General features: G+C 29.5%; 2 protein-coding genes across 2 annotated transcripts; both read left to right on the top strand.

The window, feature by feature from the left end:
* The first annotated feature begins 1,219 nt into the window (after positions 1–1,219).
* On the top strand, positions 1,220–8,526 carry LOC114178910 (AP-1 complex subunit mu-2-like). Its single transcript, XM_028065057.2, has 11 exons — positions 1,220–1,604; positions 1,833–1,979; positions 2,075–2,137; positions 2,231–2,407; positions 2,480–2,583; positions 5,273–5,380; positions 5,516–5,612; positions 5,735–5,832; positions 6,004–6,145; positions 6,603–6,725; positions 7,995–8,526. Exons 1-11 carry the CDS (start codon positions 1,476–1,478, stop codon positions 8,091–8,093), a joined length of 1,287 nt encoding a protein of 428 aa, XP_027920858.1. The 5' UTR covers positions 1,220–1,475; the 3' UTR covers positions 8,094–8,526.
* Positions 8,527–10,126: 1,600 nt separating this feature from the next.
* On the top strand, positions 10,127–12,899 carry LOC114178964 (Tetratricopeptide repeat (TPR)-like superfamily protein). Its single transcript, XM_028065120.2, has 2 exons — positions 10,127–10,490; positions 11,483–12,899. The coding sequence occupies exons 1-2, from the start codon at positions 10,263–10,265 to the stop codon at positions 12,725–12,727; spliced, it is 1,473 nt and encodes a 490-aa protein (XP_027920921.1). The 5' UTR covers positions 10,127–10,262; the 3' UTR covers positions 12,728–12,899.
* The last annotated feature ends 3,914 nt before the right edge of the window (positions 12,900–16,813 follow it).

Below are 16,813 nucleotides of genomic sequence, written 5' to 3'. Positions count from 1 at the left end.
TCTTGCAATAGTGAGTTTGAACATAATAATTAGTTGTGACACGTTAATATGATAAAATAATAAATAAGAGATGGACATTTTAAAATTTATAATATGATATTTTCTTATTAAATTATATTACTTCTTAATTATCTAAGTGTTTTCGATAAAATTAAAATTGAAAAAATTAAAAAGGATGAGATAACAATGTTGAATTGAAAGTGTGCAATCATTACAAAATATCCTTTAAACACCTAACACCGGTAAATTTGAATTGGTGAAGGAAGAAAGAGCATAGTATAATAATAAATTAAAAGATAAATTATTCTTATCTAAATTGTAAATTAAGAAAAGAAGAAGAATTAAAAATATTTTAACGGGAGATTAAATTAATTTATAACTAAAGATTTTATCTCGATAATTTAAATGAGAAAAATAAATTGGACAACATAACTACAGATACATACTAATTATAATTCAAAAATTAGACTTTGAAATAACTATTCTTTTGAAATAACTTTGAAATATCTATATTAAACTTTAAAAGTAATTTGAAATAATTAAAGTGTAAAATTATTTTGAATGAGTTGAGCTTAACTCCATCATGAAAGTAAATTAAATTAAATTGAGCTACTCTAAATTATTTGAATTATATGGATTTTTTGAATTATTACCAATAAAAATTCCATTTTGAGATATATTTTTCAATATTATGAATTACAATTCAATTTTGTTGAAGCATTTTTAATTACAAGCAATTCAATTTTTAAAAACTAAATATATAGAACAATTTAGTGTAATTTTTTAAATAATTTAATTTTTTACGCCATTTAATTCAATATTAAGTTGATTGAGTTTATTTTTTAATAACTCTAATTAGAGATACTTTCGCTAATGCCAGCATGTTTTAATTTCGTGATTTAAAATTCAAATATTGAAGATGACATTTTGGATATGAAATAAAATGATTTTTATTTTATTTTTTATGAAAAATTTGATTAGAAACTGGATTTGGAAAATTCACACTAAATTAGACTTCAAACTTTTTCACTTTATAAACGTTGGATTTGCTGTTTTTTTTTTCATCTTGTTGAAGATTGTTAATGTTTATAATTTTAGAAAACTTACAATGAACCAAATCTAAAACAAAATTTAATTGGAGGAAAAATAAAAATAAATCACATATTTGATGGACTAAATTGTTATTTAGTCTTACATTTATTTTATTGTTTATTGATAGAACGTCGTCGTCATAGTTCGTAATCGTTTTTGGGTTTCAACCCACCACCACCTTGAATGGAATCCGACATTGCATTGCAGCGATAGGTAGAAGAAACAATATCGAAGGCTCCAATTCCTACACGCAGTGAGCGAAACCCAATGACTCTAGCCATGGTTTAGCTTCTAACATGGCTCGCTGAACCCCTAGCGTTTCTCCCTCTTTGCAACGCTCGTCCGATCCCGATCCCTTTCTGATTCCGATCTGATCCAATCCAATGGCAGGGGCAGTCTCTGCTCTGTTCCTTCTCGACATCAAAGGCCGCGTCCTCATTTGGCGCGACTACCGCGGCGATGTCACCGCCATCGAAGCCGAACGCTTCTTCACCAAACTCATTGAAAAAGAGGTTCGTTCCTTCTTTTCACCAATCTATGATATGATTATTTATTTAACTCAGCACCAAGTAACGTCTCAATTGCATTCTTTTCGTTTCAGCTCCTGTTTTGAACAATTTGTTTCTGCTGTTTCTGGTGCAATTTATAATGTTTTTGTCAAACCTAGGCTGGATTTTATGTTAATAGGAATGGAAAATTTTGATTGTTGTATAGTGAAGTTTGTTTTCAAATTGTTGCAGGGGGATCCGCAGTCTCACGATCCGGTTGTGTTTGATAATGGCGTGACCTACTTGTTTATACAGCATAGCAATATTTTCCTCATGACGGCTACCAGGCAAAACTGCAATGCTGCTAGCCTTCTTTTCTTCCTACATCGAACTGTTGATGTAAGTGTGTTATTTCTAATCACGGTTTTGAATTGAAGGCTTGGTTTTGTCATGGCGATAATGATTGATAGGAATGGTTCGTGTCTTTGAGGCAGGTGTTTAAGCATTATTTTGAAGAATTGGAAGAGGAATCTCTAAGGGATAACTTTGTTGTTGTGGTAAAATGCTAGTGTCCCTTTGAACACCAGTCTCTTTAAGAGCTGAATTAGTCCTTCTGGGCAAAATTTTGATTACGGATATGTCCTTTGCAGTATGAACTACTTGATGAAATAATGGACTTTGGCTACCCCCAATATACTGAGGCAAAGATTCTTAGTGAGTTTATCAAGACGGATGCTTATAAAATGGAAGTTGCACAGAGACCTCCCATGGCTGTGACAAATGCTGTATCCTGGCGCAGTGAAGGAGTGACCTACAAGAAAAATGAGGTGGGCATTAGAGTTTATCTTGACTTATAATTCCATGGTCTAGACTACCAACTAATATTCTTCTTTTTTCAGGTTTTCTTGGATGTGGTGGAGAGTGTTAACATACTTGTCAATAGCAATGGGCAAATAATTAGGTCAGATGTGGTTGGGGCATTGAAGATGAGAACATATCTGAGGTTTGCTTTATACTTTCTTTGAGAACTGGAGTTTCAAACCATTGACATGGGCTATTAGTTAATTGGGTTAACACTAAGTGCTATAGTTCTCATTTTTAAAAACTTCAGGGGAGAGGGTAGGTAGATCAGGAATTCCTTTAACCAGACAAAATGAAAAAAAGTAACTGAAAAGTGCACTCTGTTTTCTCTGAATATCTCAAAAGGAGCTCCCTTAAAACACATACGCATGAACCAACATGTAAGAAAGGAAAGCTATTGGTATGAAAGAAGATTCTGTGGTGAAGAAGTTTCCAGTAGGCAACCTCTTCTAGTAAGTTGTCATCACTGCCAATCTTTCCTGTGATTTTTTGGCAACCTGTTCTAGCAAGTTCCGTTGGACATTTTAACAAGCTTGTAGAGATTTTTTACTGACAATGTTCTAGGCGTGCTGCAACTCCTAACCTTTCCAGCAACTGCTGAAAAATGTTCCACTTGTTATTTTTGGCATACTTCAAGTGCTGGTGAATTTCTTCAGTGAAGTTATCCTCCATTACCTCTATTGTTTGATCTCTTTCATAAATTCTCAGCCATGCCATTCTCCAATTGCCTCCAAGTGCTTAGTTGTCAGCTCCAGCAGTGTGGACGTGTGATTTTAACAAGTGTTTATTGAATTCTCTGATTCTAGCTAATCTCAACATTTTTCTGTTATCTCCTTGAAAGATTTGATGTTTTTCCAGTTTTTGGGGAATTCGGAGAAGTTTTCTATTCTGTTACTTTTAACAATCTATTCATAACTATAATCACTCTAGCCCTTTTGTTGTGCTGTCTCTCCAGCAATGGTCATATTTCCATTGTCTCCACCACTGGATCCCATGTTAATTTATCTATTTTTAAGGGGTTTATTTGTAGCAAGCTAAAAGTTTAGTAAGCTTTTGCTTGAGGGGGATAGTCGTAACATTCACATGTGATGTGTCTCTCACGTGTTAATTGCATTTATTGTTCTTAGAAATTAAAATTAGTGTCTAGGAAGTAGCAGTCCACTTATTATTAGCCTAGGAAACAGTGCTCACTTGTATATGTGGATGTTTTGCATGAAGGATATACTGCTATTCACTTAAGTTATTCCATTCCATTATCTTTTCTTTCCCTCTAAACTCTACAAGCACTACACATTTTCTTATTCTATGCTTTAACAAGGTTCCCTTCAAGAAAGTGCAATAATGAGTAGACATCCCCTGGTTCTCCTAGCTCAATTTGCGTCTTTGCATGCTTCTATTTGCAAGTCCCCATGCTTCTTACAGCCTCTTCCTTGTGACCCTTTTTGTCAAATCAAAATTCTATAAACAGCTACAAACTGTTCTAGTCCTGGTGATTAGGGTAGTTAGGTTTAACATCTTACTGGCTTGTTAGTATTCTTTTCCTAATTATGGAAAACCACTTTTACATACTTTCTATATTATCATGTATGACAGGGTTGAGAAGCTCTCTTTCATACACAAGTTTTGTGTTAAATATTTGTTCCTAGTCTCTGTTTCAAGTTGGAGTTTCTACTGCTTTGCGTTTTCACAACCCAGTCTCCTTTAGCAAATCCAGTTCATATTTTTTGTTGGTTTATGAATATACCTCGTTTAGATGTAGCCAATTCTATGCTCAAAATGTTTCAGTGGACCTTCCTAGTCTTTCCATTGGTGATGCCGTTTGAAGAAATTGGACTGGCCACATGAATATGTATGAGGGGAGAATATTTTATTTGGGACCATTGCCAGGTTGAGTTAGGCCTAAACCATTTTGTAGAGCAAAAATAGAGGAAATACCTGATAGAATAATTCTATCAGCCCAGCAAACTGGCCCCTTCACCTAGTGAGGATTCTCATTGATTCTCTCTCTTTCTCTCTTAATAATTCCATCATCCATCCTTTCTCTCCCTTTATTCTTTACATATTTAACTAAACCCCACATGTCATTTGTCTCACTCCATTGCCAATGCCAACTCAGCATCCATCCCTATTCTTTCTCAAACATTTCCTACGATAGAGATTCTGAAGTTTGGTCCAACCCCACTATTTGGCTCTGATTGGCCCATTTCTTCCACACTGTTCCTATTACAATCATAACAAAAAGTACATTTTCTGCTCATATCATAATCAGTCTTGACTAACTTAAAACAAGGATTGAATCTATATACTAGCATATAATTCATTGTATCTGAGTTACACAATCAAATTCATTGCATCCAAATACTTTTTGAACATGTAGTTGGGGCATCAGTGTACGAAACAAGTAGGATATCAATATTTTTCCTTTCTTTGGAGTATTTGGGCTTCATAGGTGTGATGAATCTGGATGTTCTTCCTTCCTTGTATCCAACATTTATGAAAACTGTTATGAAGTTTTGCTAAAGTCCGAGAAATGCAAATGAAAATCGTATGTTGGAGTATGTTTTCTTTTGTTGATTAGACTTTGAATTGCTTCATTCATTCAGTACTGTTAAAGAATTTTAGGAGCTGGTGCTAACTGTACATGATTAGGTATTAGTTACATTGAACATAGGTTCTACTTGGCTCGTTTTAGAGGCTACTTTAACAGTTGATTGATGTTTGGATTAAGAAGACTGTTCGTTCATTTGGAAGTATCTATTAGTATAATCAAATTATGTGCTTGAGTGTTCATCTAAATCATGGAGATTTAATCCATGGCTTGTACAATGCAGTGGTATGCCTGAGTGTAAACTTGGGTTGAATGATAGAGTATTATTAGAGGCACAAGGTAGAACAACCAAAGGAAAAGCAATTGACTTGGAGGACATCAAATTCCATCAGTATGTATGCTTGATTCTCTTCCTTATATTCACTGATTGGTAACTGAGTGCAAATTTGAATATATATACTTTCTACAAGCATGTCTATGTCTATTCTTGACTAATTCTCAAATTATGTGCTGACAATTGACAAAGGTGTGTGCGCTTGGCCCGATTTGAGAATGACCGAACGATTTCCTTTATCCCTCCTGATGGATCATTTGATTTAATGACATATAGGCTCAGTACACAGGTACATTTTCTCACGACATAAAATAAAATTCTGACTTACGATGACATAGTAAATACATAATTACACTCATACTGGAGAAAGAAGTATTCCAAGTCTGTTGATTCTCTGATCTCTGTTCCCAGGTTAAGCCTTTAATTTGGGTGGAAGCACAAGTTGAAAACCATTCAAAAAGCCGGATTGAGATTATGGTAAAAGCTAGGAGTCAATTTAAGGAACGCAGGTTCTGATATTTTTTCTTTCCCCCTTTTTATCTCTTTCTTTTTAATCTGATTTTTCCTTCATGAAAAATAGAGAACTGCTTACATTAAATTTTGTCTCTGCGCGTTTGCTCTAGATTTATACTATTATATGTATTTACTTCTACAACTACTCAGATAATTGAATTTTTCAGTACTGCCACAAATGTTGAGGTCGAGTTGCCTGTCCCTGCTGATGCAACCAATCCAAATGTTCGAACTTCAATGGGATCTGCATCATATGCACCTGAAAAAGATGCATTAATCTGGAAAATAAGATCATTTCCCGGAGGCAAGGTATTACTTCACTAGGAAGTTCCATTGTACCCACAAATAATGCCCATAGTCTATGATGCACAAATACGATACGTGTATCGAATATGAGCCATATCTGATACGTGTATATTTTGAAAATAATGGAATAATTTATTTTGAAAATAATAGAATAATTTATTTTGAAAATAATAGAATAGTTTATTTTGAAACTAACAGGATAGGACAAATGATATATGTGTATTGAAAAATGTACAAAATTATTTAAAATATGATTGCTATTTTGTGAATCCAAATTAAAATCAAATGTATTAAATGTTGTCAAAATAAAAAATTATAAATTATTGTCATCATGTTACTCTTTTATAGATTAGACACTTCATTATATGTGACACAAATTAAACTATTCATCATAGTCCATAGTTGATGCAACAATTTGATTGAGAGCTAATGGATCTGGTTCTTTTATTTGATATGTCAGGAGTACATGTTAAGGGCAGAGTTTCGTCTTCCCAGTATAGTAGATGAGGAAGCAACCCCCGAGAGAAAAGCTCCCATACGCGTAAAATTTGAGATACCATATTTCACTGTGTCTGGGATTCAGGTATTGCTACGCATACAACACTTTCCATATATTCTGAAAATTACTATTCTTATATGCATCTTTACCTTATTTAAAAATGAATATTTCCTCTATTATATATGTCCTATCCTGAATCACAGTCTTACAGTACTGGATACAACATTGACGAGGATAATCTAACACCCTAAGATCCATAATATAGGATACTGGAACATTGCACACTACTTATATAGGAGACTGAAAAACTAAAATGGAATGAAATACGATCATATTAACGGTCTAATTAATAGTCAATATTTTTATATTGTTACAAGTTTATCTATTTCCTACGATAGTGAGCCTCTCTACAAAAAATTCAGAAACATTATTTTACAATCACTAATTGGTTTCTTTACAAAAGAATTCCAACAAATGAATGTTTTATTAATTCTACTAGTGGGCATGTCCATTCATAGGGTCTTGGCTTAAGTGTTGAGCTGACATTTTTATTGAACGCCTAATCGGAGTGTCTGACATGTATGAGAGTTAGTGTCAGGAGCATGTTCAACACTGTAACACTTAAAAAAAGATAGGTGTCCATGCTTCATCATATAGCTCACACTTTCACTGCCTTTATTTGTCTGTTGGTTTCTCACTTGTCATTTTGATTATTTCTCGATGAGCAACAATTGTATTTAACTCAATGAATCTCCTGAAATTCATTCGTTTTCACGGTTGAATTGATATTCCGGTCACAAAGACTGTTTATAGATAATATTAAATTGTAAAATAACTATTAATTACTATTACTAATGGGAAGAAAGAACTTGACATCAAAAATGGATGAGATAATATTATTCACAATTTTATAATTTTTCTATAATTAATAGTTTTTTCTAGTAGCAATATGAAATGCATGGGACTAGGTAATCTGAACGAAACATCAATATTCACACGACATTATGCGGAAATCGTTGTTAAGTTTATCATATATTTTCTTTGGATTCATATATAAACAAAAAAAGTATGCTTAGTAAATTTAAATACAAACAGATTCCTACTAACTCCACTTTATTTAATGTTATTGTTTCAAAAATAGTTTGTTTACACAATTTTGAAAATGTAATTTTATTTTATTTTATGAAACTTCGAATATTAAATAAACTTAACTAGCATGAATGTGAACGTAAGCCATTTTCCATTATTTTAGAGTCTGGAGATATATCTGTGATTTTTAAATTCAGTAATTTAGGTTATGATTGCTTAATTAATCAAGGAGTTATTCAACCGTGTAAATGTTTTGATTTGTAGGTAAGATATTTGAAGATTATTGAGAAAAGTGGGTATCAGGCTCTTCCATGGGTGAGATACATAACAATGGCTGGAGAGTATGAACTGAGGCTCATTTGAGATTTGTATCTTTGTTTTGAATGATCGTGGATGGAAAAGGGAATCTCAGGTGAAATTAGTTTTTGGCCGACCGCATCAAATTAGAAGTTACTCATTGTCTTGAAAGATGCTGTCAGCAGAAAATGATGAGTTGCTAAGTGTAAGCTAGAAACTCTTATCAAACCCCTTCGGTCAAATCTGTTTTGATAGGGAAAATGGTTGGTTCTCCCTCTTCTTTTTAGGCCTTTTCTGTAATCACAATCTGTCCATCTTTTTCCATCTTCTCCTTGTAATTTCATCTTCTTTTTAAAGAGAATTATAGGGTTTTGTATTACCAAGTAAATTACTTCTATAGACCAATTATAGACAAGGGAAATAATTGTCCCTCGGCTATGTATGAACGATAAATACAAATGCATTTTTTAAATATTTATTTACAAAGTTTTACAGATTAGTTATGTTGTGTGATTTTGTTTCTTTATCATGTTAAGAATGCTGTTATTGGGAGAATTTGTATTATACTGGTACACATTATATGTTTTTGTGTAATAAATCGATTCTCAAACCTACGTGAAATGCATGTTTGAATTAGAAAGCGTAAAAGTTAATGAAATTATATAGTTTGGAGAAAGTCTTATTAACTAAATGAAAAGAAAAAGAAGTAAAATGAATTGATTTTGTCTGAAACTTAAAATTTATTTATTCACAATACCTCTTTTTTTGTTTTTTTATAACTTTTCCAAAGTTGAAGTTAGTAAATTGGTTTACCTAAAAAAATAACCATTCTCTCTATTTCTTTTCCCGTAAGTTTTAATATACAAATTTGTTGAAGTTGAGCCTATAAAACCTTAAAATTTGGTGCCTAAACTCACTGGTAAGCATAGCTCTTACTGCATTTTTCTGGCATACAGTACTAGATATGGTCAATGCATATGTAAATATTTGAAATATGTTAAACCTTATTTTTGTCAGAAAGATATTTGTATCAACTAAGTTTTTGTTTAACTAGTAAACTATTGAGTACTTAAGTATATTTATCGGATTTTTTATTTTACGGTGAATATTGTGGAAAATAATTTATTAAAAGAGATGATGAAATGTATTGATAATCACTATTCTTCAAAAGGAATTGGATTCTAATTATCAGCTAGAAATACCCTAAGTACACAAAAAGAAAGGATGTTGGAAAAAAAAAAACTTCATAACTATATATGCTTTGCTCCTATAATCTTTGTATTAGTTCTTTAGTTTTTTTTAATCAAACCATAACTTTTTTTTTTCTTTTATCTAACTACTAAGTCATCTTATAGCTCTACAAACAATATTTGTAGTGGCAATAGACAATAAATTTATTTTGAATAATTCAGCACCATACCTAGTAAAAATTTGATGAATTATATTTGTAAAATAATTTATATAACAAATTCTATAAATAAAAGAAAGAGAAAGAGAAGCATGACATCAATAAATATTTTAACGGAGAAAGATGAGCACATAATATATTTTTATATGCTATTGTACGAGTAATTACAACTCTAAGAATTATAGATAATAATATTTTAATCCATTTTTGTTTTGACCACTCTAAATCCATGATTCTCTTCATTATTAGATAATTTATTTTGATTTTTTTAATGATGTGATGTTATGATCTAAGAGTGATGAAAATAATGAATTAAAAGTGAGTCAAAAACAGTAGGTCAAAGTATTATTATCCAAAATTTATCCCATCTTATACAATTTTACTTTAACATGTTATTTCTGTCTAAGCTTGAACAGACAATATTTTCTTAGCACAAGAGTTAACTCTTATTCTTAATGTCTTGCACAAGAACCTCTGGAAGAGTCATCGCAATGAAAAAATTGGGAGTATAAGAGTATCATTGAAACTATTATTTGTTAAACTTATTCAAAATTAAAATTATGAATAAGAAATAAGACTCAGCAATTTATGTATATATACATACATTAATAAATTTTAATTAATAATAAAAAGGTTTTAAGACATCTCGACCCATGTTATTGGAAATATGGCCGGAAAGCTCATTCTCAACCATTTTGGGCCTCAAGAGAGCGAGCCCAATATTCTTTTCTTGTTGGTGCGTTGGAGCAGTTAGGGTTTTGGGTTTGGTTTCTCTGAGCGCGAACATTTCCGATCTTTAGAATCAGCGAGTAACAGCAATCTGTGAAATGTCGATGATGCAACGTTACGGACGCAACAAGAGCGTGGTGAAGCGGTCAAAGAAATACTTGGAGGAAGCACTGTACGTGAAGCTCTTCAAAGATGGCGGTTCCCAACTCAGCGTTCGTCAGAGCCTCAACAACTTCATCAAGACCGGAAAGCGTGTTTACAAATGGGAGGTTGGCGACACTCTCAAAAAGCTTCGCGATCGGAAGCTCTATCAACCTGCTCTCAAGGTCACTCGTTCATTTTCATTGTTCGCTTTTTTAGGTTCTAAGTTTAAACTATTTCTACGTAATGTTTTCCTTTAGAAACAGATCATGTAAGCGATTCTACTCATTTAACTTCTATTTCTTCTTGTTAAACTTTTTTGGGGTTGAATGTGAGTTTAGTTACTTTATATACTGAATGGTTCACTATCAGCTTCTTGAAGTGAAATTTGTCTCTCGGTTATGAAAATGTATTTAGTGTAGTATACATCTTACGCGCAAAATAAATCGTATCATTTTGTTATCAAATTTATAAACATAGGTCTGCCACTTTGATTTCGGTGGCAACAAGGTTTTTGTGGCCACATTGGCTGCATTTCACTGTTGTTTCTTGCAACATCAAGGATCACAATCTTAGGAATCACATCATATTTTCAGAAATGGAAAACTAAGAAGAGATTATTTTATTTTGAGGGAAAAGCAGACGTTGTCCTATTTGAAGGGAATGAATATATATTCAGTCCCTGTTTCCCATAGTATGACTTCGGATCTGGTACGTAATGTTGTAGGAATTGTTTTATTGTTGTTGCTATTTAACTTTTAACCAATTGGCATTGGTGTTTGTATAAGCTTGGGATTTTGAATTAATATTGTTTTGTTAGCTTATGTATGTGAATGCACCAAAGGCAGTCATCGGGGTAGTGATGAATTAATGATAGTATGTGCTGTCAACTTATTAACACACTAACACAATACTGATGAACAGATAAATGGGAAATTTTGCATCCTATTTTAAAGAAAAGTAGAGTATACAATTTTCTCAAAAAGAAGAGAAGAACTTGATATTTATCTTTTTTATTAGTTCTTTGAAATTTGAGTGATGAATTGTCTTGTGTGATTATGTTTTCTTTGTGCAAGTTGGGAATAAAACTATGCTAGCTCTAAATCTTGAGTTATTGTTGTTAGCAGACTATAATTTTTCATAACTTTTATTCATGGGGAAATACATTTTGTTACAGCTATCGGAAACCATGGCTAAGAGGAACATGATCAAGACAGTCAGTGACCATGCTATACATCTCGACCTGCTTGCCAAGGCTCGAGGAATTACCACTGCTGAAAATTATTTTGTTAATCTCCCAGAATCTTCTAAGAATCATCTATGTTATGGAGCCCTTCTGAATTGTTACTGCAAGGAACTGATGACTGAAAAGGCAGAAGGTCTTATGGAAAAGATGAAGGAGCTTAGCCTTCCTTTAAGTTCCATGCCTTACAACAGTCTTATGACTCTTTACACAAAAGTAGGGCAACCAGAAAAAATTCCATCCATTATACAAGAAATGAAGGCTAGCAATATCACGCTGGATTCTTACACCTACAATGTCTGGATGAGGGCTCTTGCTGCTGTTAATGATATTTCTGGTGTTGAAAGGGTTCATGATGAGATGAAGAGGGATGGTCAAGTCACTGGAGACTGGACAACATATAGCAACTTAGCATCTATTTTTGTTGATGCTGGCTTTTTAGATAAGGCGGAAGTGGCGCTTAAGGAATTGGAGAAGAGAAACGCTTTCAAAGATCTTTCTGCTTATCAGTTTCTAATTACTTTGTATGGGCGAACTGGTAACTTATGTGAGGTTTATCGGGTCTGGCGATCACTCAGGCTGGCATTTCCTAAAACTGCAAACATAAGCTATTTGAATATGATTCAGGTGTTGGTTAACTTGAAAGATCTACCAGGAGCAGAAAAATGTTTCCGGGAGTGGCAATCTGGCTGTCCTAAGTATGATATTCGAGTTGCAAATGTTCTGATTGGAGCATATGCAAAATTGGATATGCTGGAGAAGGCTGAAGAGCTCAAGGAGCGCGCTCGGAGGAGGGGTGCCAAGCCTAATGCAAAATCCTGGGAAATCTTTTTGGATTACCATTTGCAGAAGGGTGACTTTAAGTTGGCAGTGGATTGTCTAGACAAAGCAATATCAATTGGTAGAGGGAATGGTGAGAAGTGGATTCCATCGTCAAAGGTCATGGATGTCATGATGGGGCATTTTGAACAAGAAAAGGATGTTGACGGTGCAGAAGAATTTCTAGAGATTGTGAAGAAATCTGTGGATTCTCTAGGGGTGGAGGTTTTTGAATCCTTGATCAGAACTTATGCAGCTGCTGGTAGGACCAGTTCGGCCATGCAACGGAGGTTGAAGATGGAGAATGTGGAGGTGAGTGAAGACACCCAGAAATTGCTTCAGGCAATATCTGTGGAGTAACTCACGATGCTTTCATTCTTCAAGTTTTGATTGTTGTAAATTTAGATGATGTGGTCATTCTACACATTTTTGCTTCGTTGATAAATTTATACATTTTGGAATGTACGTGCTGTAGAACATTAAGGGCCTCTAATTTGATTATTGAAAAATAAAATACACATCTCATAGTAAATCTTGTTTGATACAGTAAACATTTATTGTGTGCTTGGCGTAGAATAAAAATGTAAGAAATAAAGATAGAATATTTTAAAAGTTGTGTAGGTTATATAGAAAATAAAGAAACGTACGGAGAAAAGTAGAAATAGAGGAATGAGTTCAATTATTATCTAAATTTAAAATAATGAATTTATACGTTTTTTTATATATTTGTTTTACTTTCTTATTTATAGTATAACACGGAACTTTTATCCATAGTTAGATTCCTAAGCATTAAAATAACATGTTGAAAAATATGAATTTGGTGTATTGGTATCAAAATTCTTTAATTGCAATCAATGTGATCCCTTTCCTATGATGCAATATACATTGATTATATGTGAAATTAAGAGTATAATGAAGAAACAATGATCAATATTTCTTAATTTTTTGTTAATTTCCTAATAATATGTGAAATTAAAAGTATAACAAAGAAACAATGATCAATATCTCTTATTTCCTTTGTATTTCTTATTTAGGAAAGATAAGAAATCTAAGCATGGGTGTTGGAGAGCTTTTCAATTTATTTCCATAAACCTTTTAGAATAACTTAAAAAAGATGGATAATGATATTTTAATCTACTTTTTTTGATTTATTTTTAAGTCACCATTGTAATCATCATTAAATTATTACATCACATCACTTTAAAGAATCAAAATATATGATCTAATGATGATTGAAATAATGTGTTAGAAATGAGTCAAAGGAAGTTGGTTAAAGTATTATTATCTTAAGAAGATTACTCTCCAACTTGTATTAGTATGTGAAAATTATATCATTTTAAGGTAATTTAAGCAAAAACTTCCATCAAAGTTTTAGGTCATGTTTGTATGTGTAGATGGATTTAAGGGAGAGTGTGAAGATATATTTGTGTGAATTTAAGTGGATGAATGTGTTTTTTTGAATAGATTTAGAGGTTGAAGTGAGTAGATTTTGAGATAAATTTTATAAGAGTTAGTGAATGATTTGAGTGATTTGATAGATTAAAAAAAGTTTTAATAGATAAATTTTAAAATTACTAACCCCTAATGATAAAAATAAAATTAAATAATTATTAGAAGAGTTAAAAACATTAAAATTTAACAATATTTTAATATATATATATATATATATATTATTATTATTAATTATTATGAATAAATTTAAATAATAATAATTATATATATTAATAATTTTTAACAATATTTTAATTATTTTTAATTATTATACATATTCATATATTTTATTATTATTAATTATTTAAAAAAATATTAATATTAATTATTATTTTATATATAATACTAATTATTAAATATAAATATATTATCATTGATTATTATAAATTATTAAATACATTAAAAAATCAATAATAAAAAAAATATATTATTGAATAAAATAAAAATATTAAATCTTAACAAAAATTTTATTACTATTATTAATTATTATAGACATTTATATAAATTTTAGTTTTATTAAATATTATATACATTATTAAAAATAATAGTTATTATATATATATATATATATATATATATATATATATATATATATATATATATTTCAATAAATGTATCATTAATTACAACATAATTTTTTTAATAACTAAAAAATATAATAATCATTATAAAATAAAATTATTTATTATTATTATTAATTTATTACAATATATATATATATATATATATATATATATATATATATATATATATATATATATATATATATATATATATATATATATATATATATATATATATATATATATATATATATTAGTAACCGGTTACATAATAACAAGTATTATGTGTTATATATATATATATATATATATATATATATATATATATATATATATATATATATATTTATTTATTTATTAATAATTAATAATATACAATAAATTGCGGTTACTAATATTTATTTATATATTTTATATAATAAATTAATAATAAAAAATAACATATATATATAATAAAATAATAATAATAAATAAATAAATAATTAAAATTATTAAAAATTAATAATATACAATAAAATATTTATTGTAAATAAATTAAATAATAATATATTATGATTGATAATTATATTAGTAGATATATATTTATATAAAATATGTAATATATATATATATATATATATATATATATATATATTAATTAGTAATAACCTGTTACATAATAACATGTATTATGTATGTTATATTTTATATATATTTATTAATAATTAATAATATACAAAAAATTATATAACCGGTTATTAATATATATTTATATATTTTATATAATAAATTAATAACAATAAATAATATATATGTATAATAAAGTAATAATAATAAATAAATAATTAAAATAATTAATAATTAATAATATACAATTAAATATTTATTGTAAATAAATTAAATAATAGTATATTATGATTAATAATTATATTAGTAGATATTTATTTATATAAAATTTATAGAGAGTATAAATAAAAAATATTTTCTGATATTCTCAAATTTCTACGAAATGAGAGGGATGAATTTTTAAAAATTATTCATAAATCTATCATTTTTTTTTTAAATTATGTAATTCGAACATAAATTCTTTTTAAATCCATCCTCGCATATCGTTGTACTGGATATCTATTGTAGCATTTATTTTTTTACAATTATTGTATAATTTATTAAAAAATATTTTATAACCTATTATGACAATTTTGTTATTAATTGATCCACTAGAAAACGGTGTTTTATTTCGCACACCATTTGACGTTTTATTTCCCACACCATTTGACATGACCTGATACCGTTATTCGTGTTTAAACTATTGGGGAGCCTATGGTAGAAAGAAATTGTAGCTTTCCGTGAATCTAAACACGTTCTGTTTAACTTTTAAAAACTAACATTATCAGGAAACTATAATTTTGTAAATGATTTTAAATCATGCTTTCAACAATAGGAATTTGATCATCTAACTATTCTAATTTAAAATAAATAATTTTTAGAAAATAATCACGTTGATTTTATTAAATAATTTAATATGATAATAAATTAAAATTTTATTAAAAATAACATATTACTTCTTTATTTTTAGAAAATTTATGTGAATATATTTAGAAATATTTTGTACTAGTCAAAGAGATTTTAGTGATTCTTAAAATTTATAAATTCCTATATTCGTGATTTTCAGATATGAAAAAAAAAAGCTCTTGTTTAACCATTATAAGCTAAATTTATGAAAAATAATCAGCCATAACAAATGATATTTTACATAGGTTTATTTTAAATTATTATGATATATTATAATATTATATAGAGGTATGAAAAGAGATTGATATTTCATAGGTCATTTAATACAATTATAATTGGTCTGGCGCATATTTTAAATGAGAAGTAATTTTGTATCTGGTCCAACTTTATGTTAGATCAATATATTATTTTACCCACTTTATAAAAAATAAAATACTAAAAGTAGAATATGTATATTTAAACTTTAAGACATAATAAAATTTAGTTTTTTATATAAATATCAATGAATTAATAGTTTCAATGCATTTTTTTTCCTTTGCTGGTGTTTGTGTTTTGGGATTGGATTTTTTCGTTTCTTAGTGTTTTCTTTTCATTTTTGTAGAGAATGACCCACAATAAATTGCTTGGTCTTAGAAAATAGTACATTTACAACTATTATTGTATAACAATGATTTATAAATCCAAGTATCGATCGAGCACAAATTCAGCTTAACTCAGAATTAAATGAATTTGTTGGATTTAATGCATCCCAACTTTTATAATTTGATCTGTATTATGAAATTTCGAAATATTTATTTTGATGGAATAAATTCTCATAAAAGTATATTATTCTTATTCATTCATTTGAAGTTTAATATTAAAAATAAATTATACGAACTCTCTGCAAATATCATTACGGGCA

This window comes from Vigna unguiculata, chromosome 3 (genome assembly GCF_037176805.1).
Source record: "Vigna unguiculata cultivar grain cowpea cultivar isolate G323 ecotype 2 chromosome 3, ASM3717680v1, whole genome shotgun sequence".
In the NCBI taxonomy this organism is placed as follows: domain Eukaryota; kingdom Viridiplantae; phylum Streptophyta; class Magnoliopsida; order Fabales; family Fabaceae; genus Vigna; species Vigna unguiculata.
This window is presented reverse-complemented; position numbering and strand designations above follow the sequence as displayed.

What these genes read in the sequence shown, in the direction of transcription:
- LOC114178964 (XM_028065120.2), top strand. Translation starts at nt 10,263, where the DNA reads ATGTCGATGATGCAACGTTACGGACGCAACAAGAGCGTGGTGAAGCGG. An exon ending in TCTATCAACCTGCTCTCAAG is followed by an intron (nt 10,491 to 11,482) that starts GTCACTCGTTCA and finishes ATTTTGTTACAG; the next exon opens with CTATCGGAAACCATGGCTAA.
- LOC114178910 (XM_028065057.2), top strand. Translation starts at nt 1,476, where the DNA reads ATGGCAGGGGCAGTCTCTGCTCTGTTCCTTCTCGACATCAAAGGCCGC. An exon ending in AAGATGAGAACATATCTGAG is followed by an intron (nt 2,584 to 5,272) that starts GTTTGCTTTATA and finishes TGTACAATGCAG; the next exon opens with TGGTATGCCTGAGTGTAAAC. An exon ending in GATCATTTCCCGGAGGCAAG is followed by an intron (nt 6,146 to 6,602) that starts GTATTACTTCAC and finishes TTGATATGTCAG; the next exon opens with GAGTACATGTTAAGGGCAGA.